The following is a 13,065-nucleotide window of genomic DNA, read 5'->3' as shown; positions in this document are numbered from 1 at the left end:
GGAGAAGACGTATAGGATATTTTCTGTGCTTATTTTCAAATACCATCATTGTGGCAAATTGGTTCTTGGGAAAAAAAAAAAAAAAAAAAAAACACTCTCACGGTTGCGCAAAAAATGGCTAAAATTCCAGTGACCCAGAGGAAATCTCTATGGAAACCTGAAAAATGAAGGTTAGTTTACATCAAACTTAAGGTGCGGGGCTTAAGTGGCGCTCCTTACCTTGCCACACATTACACATGAAGCAAGAACAGAGAGAGGGAGGAAGAGGTTAAAAAACAACACAGCTATAAAAAAAAAAATCCCGCTAAATAACATGCAAAGTGCAACTCTGCAAGAACGAAATGCAAGGGTGGGGCATGGATAGAATCACAAACAACTTTCTCTACACATCATCATGGCATGTTGGAAACCATGATGACACATTAAGAGATACTGTACATGCTCTGTACTTGCATAAGGACATGAGTGAGGTCAAGTAGACGGTGATTGTATTTATGTAGGATAGAGCGACGCCTCAAAGAAAGCCAGTATAGCCGAGTGAGGCTGATAGGGGGAGACAGCCCACTATAAATATTTGATTGGAGCCTAGTGTAAGCTGAGGGACACGGAGAGGACTGTGTGTAGTATCCCAGTGGTTTACAGAAACAAGGACACTGCCTGCCACTACTTCTGTCTCCTTAGCTCAATGCTAGATTGTCGTGTTAAGCTTTTTGTCGTTTATGGCTGCCTTGTTTATGCTTATTGAGCCATTATGTTGACTTCACATTTACTCAAATTTCCTCAGGGGATGTTGCTCTGTGCCAGCTGCATGAAAATAGAGATTTTTTTCCTAATAGGTTTAGCCTTAGCAAGTTAATATGGCTGTAGCATGTCAGTGTGTGTTATCTGTGGTGGTTGCTGCCTGCTTTTGATGAGGTGGGTTCATAAATAGGGGCTAATTGCAGCCTTGTGTTCGTGCAATCAGTGTTGATTTGTCCAAAAACAGGTGATATTTTAGCTCTTAAGACAGTTGAGCACAGACAAAGTATTTCCCAAGTGCAGTCAAACAGAGCAAGGATTTAGCTTTTTCCCAAACATCCTACTTTTATTTTGGATGAATACATTATTTTACTTTGCTTAACTGTATGAGTGTGTGCATGTGTGTTTGTGTTTCAGCTCAGTTTGTGATTGAACTCAAACTCATCAGACATTCAAGTTATTTCCCTCTATTTTCCAAAGCCCCGGGATATGTGTAAATCTTTTGCTCCAGTTGTGCCGACACTCTTTATACATCATTTGTGTGTCTAATTATAACATGTTTCCAATGACTTTGAGTGCTATTGTGCTGACTCCAACATTTGACTCGATTTCTCTCTGAACTACACAAAGGCTGCAGAGGTTAAAATCAAAAGTTCAGTAGATGTGTGTATACCGCTTTATCATGTGGGAACATATTTTGATATAAATGTATAAAGTCTATATGAGAGCAGAGTTACATCTCAGCTCAGTCAGTCAGTGGACTACTAATGGATAAATGAGAAGTATCCTTAATGCAAGAAATTCAAAAATAGTGGATTGAATGAGAACCAGCCCAGCCTTGCATCGTCTGCAGAGTTGACCATGCATCCCAATCCCCCCTGACCCCCCCCCCCCCCCCCCCGTGTTGTAGCGCATGCACCAGTCCAGTGCCCCATGCAGCATTCACCGACGTATGCGGGCCGTTCCATCCTTAGAGTGACGGGGGGGAAACTTTCCAGTGTCATTGTCAGACAGAGAAAAAGAAGAGAGAGGGAGAGAGAGGAGTGAGGGGGAAAAGTGAGGAATGAAATTACCATGGAAATTGGGAAAGGGGAAAGTGGGAGGGTCTTGGTGGAGTTTTTAGAAAATGTACAGGGTGACCTCGAGAAATAACATTGACAAGAGAGGTAGAAATACACTGACATAATTGGAAATGGAATTGGGGTAAAAATGGAGTGGTGATGTTAGAGAGAAAACAAGAGAGACAGGAGAGCAGTTTGGTTGGGTAGAGGCCATGCTCTGTGGCTGCTTCTAGAGATGGTGGTGATGGGTTGAATATGGGTCAGTGGCCATATATTGTGTTTTGAACATTTATAAGCGAAATTCTTCCTTGGATAAAAACTGACTCAAAATATAGCCTGTTTGCGGCAACTAAATTATTCCTAACACAGCTCCCCGCTAGCATTTTCCACTTGTTATAATGTTCTTTTAAACATTCTAAAATCCTTGTACTTGCCTTAAGATATGATAAGAGATTTCTGTATTTGTCCAACAGCAGGAAAATTAACGTTGGTGCAGCAACAAAAGGGACAGTGCAGCAGAGTCAGAGGCATATCGAATAAGTAAACAAGTGAACTGTATTGTATAAAATAAAAATAAGCCATCAGTTAATCTCACTCTTCAGTTGTACTCATTGTTTGCGATGTATTAATTAATTTGGATGGAAACATAGCAAGTGATGGAGAGGGAATGGGAGATGTGGTTAGTGACGCGGTCGGCCATCATGCTCTGAGCTCCCATGCTGAGGAAAGGAGGAAGAGGGGAGGCAGAGAAAACTGGAAACTGGTCAATGAAGTAAAGGGGAAGAATAAAGATTAAAAGGTGGAGTCGGAGATTCTGGAGAACGCTTGTTGTTGTCAAAATCATGGAATATCTCCTCACAAATCCGCTTCTATTAACCAAAAGTGATTTTGACAACAAGCGTTCTCCAGAATGGCTGACTGCACCTTTAAGTGTAGAATACAGGGGATGGGAGGGATAGGGGTTTTGCGTGCCCTGGTTTGAGCCTCCATGCTACCTTGTTCCACCAGCCCTGCGGAGCTGCTGGCGGCTGCAGCTGCTGCGGCTGCTGCGGCCACAGAGATAGAGGCTGGGTTTGTGGTGTTCCTGCTGCCCACTGTGTTAGAGGGTCCAACACACAGTCACAACCACAGAGGAGAGAGTTAGGCAAAGGCCAGACAGATGGAGAAAGGTCGGAGCGACATTTGAGAAAGGTTAAGAAAGGACAAGGGTGAGAAACAATATGGCAAAGATAAACAGTTAAGAGAAGAGGGGTTCACTTGTGTGTTGTACATAAACCACTGACATGATCTGGCTGTGACACAAACCCTGCCACATGTTAAACCGTTGAATGTCAGCAAGCAACATACAGTCATATGAAAAAGTTTGGGAACCCCTCTCAGCCGGCATTATAATTTACTCTGCTTTCACACAAAAAAGATAAAAGTGGTATGTCTTTCATTTACCAGGAACAGCTAAGTACTGGGATGTTTTCCAAACAAAGATTTTTTGAAAAGCAGTATTTAGTTTTATGAAATTAAATAAAATGTGAAAAACTGGCTGTGCAAAAATATGGGAACCCGTGTGGTTTTGCTGATTTTAATGCATGTAACAGCATGTAAAACTGAGAACTTTAAACACAAAATTGGTTGGATTATGTTGTTAAGCCTTGAACCTCATATAAAGGTCTGTTTAATCATGAAAAAAGGTATTTTAGGTGCCTAAATGCAAGTTCCACTTCTCTTTGACTCTCTGCAGAAGTGAGACAGAATGCGATCATCAAAACAGCTCCCAAAAGATCTTAAAAACAAAGATTATTCATTGTCATGGTTTAGCGGAAGGCTACAAGAAGCTTTCCCAAAGGTTTCAATTGTCAATTTCTACTGTAAGGAACGTTGTCAGGGAATGGAAGGACACAGGCACAGTTGCAGTTAAACCCAGGTCTAGCAGACCAAGAAAAGTACAAGAGTGGCATATGCGGCGGATTGTGAGAATGGTTGCACACAACCCAAAGATCACCTCCAAAGACCTGCAAGAACATCTGGCTGCAGATTGTGTATCTGTACATGGTTCTACAATTCAGTGCAATTTGCACCAAAACATCTGTATGGCCGGGTGATGAGAAGGAAGCCCTTTCTGCGCCCACGCCACAGATACAGTTGCATGGAGTATGCAAAAGCTCATTTAGACGAGCCAGCATCATATTGGAAGAAAATGCTTTGGACTGATGAGACAAAAATTAAGTTATTTGGTCTTTATAAAAATCAGATGTTTTGGTGCAAATTGCGCTGAATTGTTGAACGATGTACAGATACACCATCTGCAGCCAGATGTTCTTGCAGGTCTTTGGAGGTGATCTGTGGGTTGTGTGCAACCATTCTCACAATCCTCCTGTTTTTTTCTTGGTCTGCCATACCTGGGTTTAACTGCCACTATGCCTGTGTCCTTCCATTTCCTGACAACGTTCCCTACAGTCGAAATTGACAATTGAAACCTTTGGGAAAGCTTCTTGTAGCCTTCCCCTAAACCATGACAATGAACAATCTTTGTTTTTCAGATCTTTTGGGAGCTGTTTTGATGATCCCATTCTGTCTCACTTCAGCAGAGAGTCAAAGAGAAGTGCAACTTGCATTTAGGCACCTAAAATACCTTTTTTCATGATTAAACAGACATTTCTATGAGGTTCAAGGCTTAACACCATAATCCAACCAACTTTGTGTTTAAAGTCATCAGTTTTACATGCTGTTACAGGCATTAAAATCAACAAAACCACAAGGGTTCCCATATTTTTGCACAGACAGTTTTTCACATTGTATTTTATTTCATAAAACTAAATACTGCTTTTCAAAAAATCTTTGTTTGGAAAACATCCCAGTACTTAGCTGTTCCTGGTAAATGAAAGACATACCACTTTTATATTTTTTTTTGTGAAAGCAGAGTCAATTATAATACCGGCTGAGAGGGGTTCCCAAACTTTTTCATATGACTGTACACCCCAACAATCTTTGATGCTTGCAACTTGTGTATCTCTGAAAATAGTGTTAGTTGTGATGAGGATTACTGTGATGATACAGAATTCACTTCAGCAAATGTTAGTCAATTTGAGATATGCAGTGCTCAGTGTGTGTGTGTGTGTGTGTGTGTTTGTGTGTGTGTGTTAAGTCTGAGAGTTTAGTAGATGTTCAGGCCATTTCCCATAGCAAAGCTTACAGTGCCAGAGTGGCTGCTGTGAGTCAAGTATCCTGAGGCACCATGCCTTACACACACACACGCACACACACATGTATCTATGCTCACATTTGTTAGCATCTCACAAACCTCAAGAGGTGGGAAGTACAGATGTTGATACATTTTATATCGTCTCTCTTTGATTGTAACAGAGATTTGAAAACAATGTTCAACCAAGAAAGAGTCATCAACAATGTTTTTTTTTTGTTGCTTTCGACAGCATGCTCTGTAAACTCTAGATACATATATAAGTCTTTGGTCCTATAAGACAAATAGGTTGTCAGTGAATGTTGTCACTAGTGTTTATAAGGCAATGCCCTAAACTGCGGATTGATTAATGTCAGTTCACACGCAACATTAATGGGGGGGGGGTTACAAAAGTTAAGGCAACACACTTACCAGAGAAATTTCGAGAAACCAGCATGGCGGTAAGAACGGCCCCCTGAGAAGAAAACAATCCAACAAATAACTCTTAACTATTTAAAACAGTAACATAATTATTTGACATATTTATTCAGATGAAATTCCATCCTGCCACTGACTGTAAGTGATTCATCTATTATCCAGGCCATTAAAGCTTTTAGGAAAAATCAAAGCCCTCAGCTCCCAGCAGGTGAAATGTCAACTTTATTGAAATAAAATCCAAGAGAAAAAAAGTGTATTGAAATAGTTCCGCCAACACTCTTAGCTTGAAAGATAATCTTTGAAATGCGGAGTGCAGACTATATACTAACATTACAAAGACCCTTTTATGAGCTATCACAAATAAAACTACCCCACAAATTACACAGAAAGACAGAGAGAGAGAGAGCGAGAGTGACAGAGAGAGAGAGAGAGAGAGAGAGAGATAAAGAGAGAGAGAGTGACAGAGAGAGTGACAGAGAGAGAGAGAATATAGCAGCTAATCTTTACTCCTCTCTTCTCTGGGGACATAATTTACAACTGGAGCTAACGTTTTATAGGGCTATAAAAACGGCACTGAATTGCAAATAGACCGTGGTATTTAAGAGCTGCAGAGGTGGAATAGCTAAATTGAGATGCCCTGCTGACATAACCATAGCAAAACTCATTTATGTGGGAGTCTTTTTTTTTTGTTCCAATGGAGCATGCTCCATTTCTTTGGAACAGATTTTCTTTAGAATTAGAGATGATGCCCTCTAGTTATTGCAGCTCCAGAAATAATGTCTCTCAAGCCCATTTAGAAAAAAAGAATCACACTCATACACTACACCTTTACAGTGTCAATCTGTGAAAATCAAAAGGTTTTTGTCTGTGTGTACACTCAAGTTTAGTTGGTGGTTGTATTTAACATTTCCTCAGTCTAAATAAGTGGAGGAATAGGGCACATCGGGCAGTTCCCTTTTTTTTGCATACTGTATATTAAAACTGAACTGCATTTTTCAGTGTTGTTGAAATGCTTATACAGGCTCCTTAGATTTTTCTTTTCTTTTCTTGTGTTGTTTGTTATGTAAAGGAATGCCTAACTTTGCCAGTGTCCATTTATGTCTAAATCTGAAAAGTGACAACTGCCTCATGCTGATGGCCTTTTGGTTTGTTGTCATTTCTTATTACTAAACTGTCAGCAATGAATCAGTGTAGAGGGGCGACTTTACAAGTAGGAACACCTCTGTTAGTAAATTCTTACTATCATTTCATATGACCTCAGTGCCAAAGTCAGGAGAGGAAACACATAAACAAACACATGACGTGTACATTCGAACAAGTTTATTTTTCAAATACGCTTGGCATTACTTTGGTAACCCTCTTAGGATGGGAAATAAATTGAATAATTAAATCGAGAAAATGAATTATTTTATTCTGTGGGCATTGGCTTATCAGAGCAGAGAGAGAGAGAGAGAGAGACAGATACAGAGACAGACAGAGAGAGAGAGAGAGAGAGAGAGAGACAGATACAGAGACAGACAGAGAGACAGAGAGAGAGTGTGTGTGAGTAAACAGACCTTGAGTTTCCTCCTGGCGTTGAATTTCTTCAGGCACTCCACAGTCTCCTGTCTGTGCATCATGGACGCCACTGTGGACCGTTGCTGGGAGACGAGAGGAGATATAGTGGAGCAAGAGGAGATAGAAATAAGACATGGGTTAATCCAGGTTTATTTTTTGTGTTTGCTGTGATCCAACCACTTGTTTTTTCCAAGTTAAAAGGTATTTTTCTAGGCGTGCAGTAGTGCAACAAGAACATCTTCTAATGTCTTGTGGTCCATCTCATGCGGGGGGACACTTACGCAGACCCATGGGTGCTTGAGGGCCTCCTGAGCGGTGATCCTTTTGGCTGGGTTGATGGTCAGCATCTGGTTGATCAGGTTTTTGGCCTCTGGGGTGACTGTGTCCCACTCCGGTGAGGGGAACTAAAGGGACAACCATAATCACATGTCTTAATGTTAAGTGTATTTAGTGCTGAAACGATGAGTTGATAAGTTGATCGACAGAGAATTAAAAAATCTAATTAAGTCATTTTTCTGGTTTCTTAAATGTGACAGTTGGCTGTTTTTTTTCTGTGTGTAGAGGCGGAAGGAAATAAAATTCTATGGAGAATCACAATGAAACTCACAATATGTTGATAGTGGTGAATCTTCATTATCACATATTATTCATGAATATCCCAGATGAGTGACTTGGAAAAAGCTGTGCAGCTCGCCAAGGTAGAGTCCTTTATTAACCTCATGATTTATTTTTTTATTAACCTCAAGGGGGTGCTGCATCTTTCCAGTCACTCTTAAATCATAAACCTGTCACCATGGCTGAAGGCTTGGCTTGCACACTGAATCCACCTAAAAAAATATATATCTTTAAGATTTTTTTTTAATTGTTTTGTCACTATAGGACATACATACTGTATATGATATGTTTCCTATCTGTATATAATAAAAATATAAAAATAGTTTCTAAACTAAATGTCAGATAAAGCGTGAGTTATTGCTTAGTTTCTTGTCTGTCTTCCTTAGACATATATATATATTTTTTTTAAACGTCATCAGGGGGACAGATTTCGAAAGGTAGGGAAGATTTTAAATATCAGCTAAATATTTAATATCAGGCTAGATATGAACCCAGGATATTGCCGGTACATTTTCCCTCATCATTTTAGCCACTACAAGCCCCCTGTGGATGTGTTTTCCAATAACATCAGAAGGCCAGTCCAAACCCAGCCCCATGCAATGTATAAAGAAACCCATCAGGTCATGTTGTGTTTGAGCAAAAATGTCGAGATCTGTCTGTATCCCATGAGCCCAAAATCATCCCTGCCAGAGGATGCATCCCCTCTCTCTCTCTCTCTCTGACTTTAATGTGATCTAAGGCACAGCTCCCTCTCTCTTTCACCCCCTGAAATATGAATGAGGTAACGGTAGATATTACGTAAACGCTGCCAAAGGGGCACGGGGGTATTGGGAGGAGAGAGGGGAGAGTTGACTCACATCGTAAGCCCCAGCCTTGATCTGTTGGTACAGCTTGTGCTGGTCTTCATCCCAGAAAGGAGGGTAACCCACCAGCAGGATGTACAGGATCACCCCTGAGACAGACACACACACACACACACACACACACACACACACACACACACACACACACACACACACACACACACACACACACACACACACACACACACACACACACACACACACACACACACACACACACACACACACACACACACACACACACACACACACACACACACACACACACACACACACACACACACACACACACACACACACACACATCGAAAAATGCACAATTTGTGTTTCAGTTTTGTATTTGTGTACAATCATAGGATATGCCAAGTGTGTGTTAAGTGTGTGTCTCTTTCTGTGCAACTCACCGCAGGCCCAGATGTCCACAGGTTTGCCATATGCCTCCTTCCTCAACACCTCAGGGGACAGGTACCCCGGTGTGCCAGCAAATCCTGCAGTAAATAAAGACACACACACAAAAATCACACACACAGGCGCAAACAGGCACGCACACACACACACACAATAAATAATTCCCCTATAGATTGATCTATAATTGCATCTATACATTTCACAGCTACCTGTCATATTGCTTATAAGCACACAGACACACCCAGATAAACGCATAAGCACAAATACAAGATTGATTGACATGCTCAAGGCAACAGATTGTGTATCTGCTCTCCTTGGATCCGCTTGTAGAGAAAGCAATACAATCTTCCTTAAACTAAGTCCTTTAGTCCTATTCATCCATATTGTGGACTGAAATCTTTCAGACAGATTTAGGCTTTAAGGTCAGTTCATTGTGAAGAACTAGTACATCTCTTGTTGAGGAAAGCCATGGATGTGATAACTTGGGGCTACAGATGTTTGCAGTACAGATCCAGGTATCTAGAAACTGGAAGGTTAACCCCACTCAACGTTAAATGCCAATGTACAAACAATAACTTTTAGTACAGTGGATCTTAAAGATCAGTTTGACATATCTGATAAACATTCAAACTCTAATACACACTTCTCGGCACCAGATCAAACAAATAAAAAACACTACAAACACAATCTGAAATATCTTTCATGGACAAAGAAATGGGCTATAAGGACCTAACACTGAAATGTTAGATAACATTTATGAACCAGAAATATACAGTAGAATCTGGGGCACACACACACACACACATTAACAAGTCCTCTTCCACAACCACAAGAGGGGGCACACAAAGAGAAATGGAGCACGGAAAAGAATTTAGTCAATCTTTTCTCTCCTACAACAAGCAATTCTATTCAAAGCCAGCACAATATTCAAACAGATGTGATAAACTCCTGTATCTTGCTGTATACGTACCAAACCAGGCCTGCTGTTCCCCCTGCACCTCAATGGCCAGGCCAAAGTCGGCCAGCTTGACTGCAGCGTTCTTACATTTGCTTGCTAGGAGCAGGTTCTCTGGCTGGAGTGGGGGAAAGAGGAGAGAAATAAGGTCACCAAAATGTTTTGAAATGAAGGATGGGGCAAACATAACAAAGACACAATGTCCTACTGGGGGAAAAGAGCTGGAGATGTTTTAGCTATGCATGCACAGAGCTTGCAGTGGGGTTCACCTCATACAAACACACACACACACACACGCACACACACACACACACACACGGACAAAAATGTCACTTATGTTGCATGGAAACATAGAAATCCATACAATAAAAGTATTGTATAGCTTTGTGTGTCATTGCATTCCCAGTAGGTTTTGCAGGGCTTTCTGGTACTGTCTTCATGTGGAGTGCTGTGTTCTATAGGCTCCAGCTCTGTGGCCCAGATAACACAGTCAGCCTCATTTTTCTCTGTCAGAGGAGGGCTCTAATAATGGGACACTATCCCCACCGGCCCCTGCTCCTTCTCGCTCCTTCTCACTACATCTCTCTACATCTCTCTCAATCTCACTTCATCACTGCCTCTGTGAAAGCACAATGGAAAAGAACTACCAATCTGGGTGGAAAAATGTACACGAAATGTAACGTGTGACTGTTTTTATTAAAATATGGGGTCAGTGATTCTCGAGAATGCTTGTTGTTAAAATTACTTTTTGTCAGAATCAATGAATATCTCCTCACGATCCGCTACCTGTCCGTTCTGTATGTGCGCTGAAAAAAAAAATCCAGTGCCTAGAATCTGTAAACACGCATGTTACTAGCTATGGCGGGCCGCCTTTGTTGACGTACCAGTTTACAGAGCTTATAGGCCGTGTTTTGGCTATACTGAAAGTGACTATACCAACAGCAACACCCGGCATGCCATTTGTTTGAATGATGTTTATCTTAAATAGCGTTGCACTCATTCCAAGTGATTTGCATTTTACAAAGGGCTTGTATGTATTGGACAGAAACGTGGTGTATTGTTACTCGCCAGACGCTTTATTGGCTATTCGCTTTCAAACTTTGAAAGTCTCAACTTCTGTACTGTGTTTTTTCTGAAATGCACCACTGTTAACCGTTACAAGCAAGCACACGTACAGCATGGTGGAAAATGAGGACATCATATCTAGGCTACATTTCTGTCACTGCAGCAGCCTCTTTGCCTCGTTTGCCTTCCTATATCTATTCTCTCCCCTAATTTGTTTACACAGAAATACAGTATATAGAAATATAGTGAGTGAGTGAGTGAGTGAGTGAGTGAGTGAGTGAGTGAGTGAGTGAGTGAGTGAGTGAGTGAGTCAGTAATCCTAAGGCGCTATGTATGTCTATAGCTCGTGTCATCACATTGCCCCAGCTCTGACACTCGGTGAGGCTTTTTACTATTTTGTAAACGAAGGAGTTTTAGAACTTGCCAACACTGCAGCGGTAAGATAATCCCTGAAAAAGGATGTGGGTGGAAATACTGATGAAACATGGGCTTCCATGTTGCTTGCATAAACGCAATGCAAAACATCCATGCCACTTAACAGGTTCTGGTATAGCACCCGCCATCACATTTTGACATGAGCACATCCTTCCCCTCTCTCCCATCTCTTACACACACATACTGTACACTTGAGTATGCACACACAGCTGAGCACACTGCGGTTAGAAGAGACTGCTTTGGTTGAAAGGTGGAGAGGGAGATGGAGAGAGCTGTGTTGGAGAGCAGTTCATGAGTGGGTGTTTTTTCAAATAGAATGAATTCCATCTCTCTCTTTCTCTCTCTCTCTCTCTCTCTCTCTCTTCCATTCGGTTGCTCTGTCTGATATCCTGCAGAAGTCCTGGCTATTTCCTTCAGAGGCAAAAATAGACCTCCATTAATGTACACTGCTGTAGTGTGGAAAGAGAAACTGGCCCTAACTCATTTCACCTTACCTTAAAGGAATCAAAGGTCAGGACTTGTTTAAAAAAATATTCAACCTAAACCCAACAACAACTAAAAAAAACTCTTATGGAGTTTCTAGAGAAATCCTCTGTCTTATATACTGCCTTTACACTGTCAACAGAAAATAGTATTAAGCTGAAAAAATTGTAGAAAAAAAATAAAGTAAAGAGGCCACTGTAGCCTTTCTTAAAGTACTTTGTGTTTTAAATATTAATTATTCTCAAATAATTAAATGTGTACTTTATCCTTTCCTTGTGTGTGACCACAACTACTCTCAGATTGACATACATACAGTGTGATCTGGAAGGCATTAAACTTTCAATTTCTGAGATGACAAAAGAACAACCTCCTATTTGCTGTAAGGTCTGAACCATATAACATATAATATTTTTGGCACACATATTAAACTGGTTATCTGTGTTGTCATCTCATTTGCCAATTCCCCTATTTGAAGGCATCTTGTCACCCAGGCTGTCCTCAGTCATCACACTATGACCTATTGCATGAAATGCTCTCCGATGCTTGGGTGTGAAACCAGAGAGGCGTGGCGGCTATATAAAGAAATGGCCACAACACTTCTGATAAACACAACACAAGCCTTTGCTGGAATGCTGGGACTGACATTTGCATAGAAGAGGTTCTACAGAGTGCACCACGGACAGACACAACATACAGGCATGCACGCACAAATACACAACAGGGTAGAAACACTGCCAATTCATTCACACACAGCTTGTCAATTGAAAGGTGCTGTTTTGTTTGGGGGTTAACATTTTAAAAGCCAAATTTGAACACTTACAAACCTAGGCAAAACTCCAATTGTAAACTGTAAGTCAGTTGAGAATCAGCAATCAAATTAAACAAGGCTGTCAAATCTTGCAGAAATTCAATTTAAGCTCAAGGAAAAATCCTTGAGAGCAAAAGTTAACATGAACCACCATGTGACGTACATGTACAGTCTACTAAAATATATCCATTAAGCAATCCCACAGTTCTGAGAAGCTCGTTGTAACCCGTTCAAAGTTGGTAGCTACCGGCTCTCATTTCAAACCCTAAAAAAGACTTAACACTATATCAGCCAGACGGCCAATACAAACAAATGGCCGAACAACATCTCAAGTCAACTGACGGTAGTTTACAGAAACCGAGGGTCATTAATTGATCTATAAAAGGCATCCAAACCCACCCATGTTATCTCATAATCAATATTATAGTTATATTCGACTAGTAATTGAACCAGAGGTCAGATTTAGT

The 13,065-nt window shown here is 40.9% G+C and overlaps 1 protein-coding gene across 5 annotated transcripts in view; it reads right to left on the bottom strand.

The window, feature by feature from the left end:
* Positions 1 to 13,065, bottom strand: part of LOC307261949 (calcium/calmodulin-dependent protein kinase type II subunit beta-like) — a 65,324-nt gene that overhangs the window by 24,465 nt on the left and 27,794 nt on the right. For 3 of the 5 annotated variants that reach the window (XM_080042669.1, XM_080042670.1, XM_080042671.1), the window contains exons 7-13: positions 9,823 to 9,925; positions 8,849 to 8,932; positions 8,439 to 8,533; positions 7,248 to 7,370; positions 6,966 to 7,049; positions 5,404 to 5,446; positions 2,795 to 2,893 (exon numbers count right to left, since the gene is read on the bottom strand). In XM_080042669.1, the coding sequence (XP_079898795.1) occupies positions 2,795 to 2,893; positions 5,404 to 5,446; positions 6,966 to 7,049; positions 7,248 to 7,370; positions 8,439 to 8,533; positions 8,849 to 8,932; positions 9,823 to 9,925 (631 nt within the window). The remainder of the gene's footprint in view (positions 1 to 2,794; positions 2,894 to 5,403; positions 5,447 to 6,965; positions 7,050 to 7,247; positions 7,371 to 8,438; positions 8,534 to 8,848; positions 8,933 to 9,822; positions 9,926 to 13,065) is intronic. The other 2 variants (XM_080042673.1, XM_080042672.1) reach the window with 1 other exon arrangement.

The sequence above is a fragment of the Ammodytes marinus genome, assembly GCF_949987685.1.
Source record: "Ammodytes marinus genome assembly, chromosome: 2".
Taxonomy (NCBI): Eukaryota; Metazoa; Chordata; class Actinopteri; order Uranoscopiformes; family Ammodytidae; genus Ammodytes; species Ammodytes marinus.
This window is presented reverse-complemented; position numbering and strand designations above follow the sequence as displayed.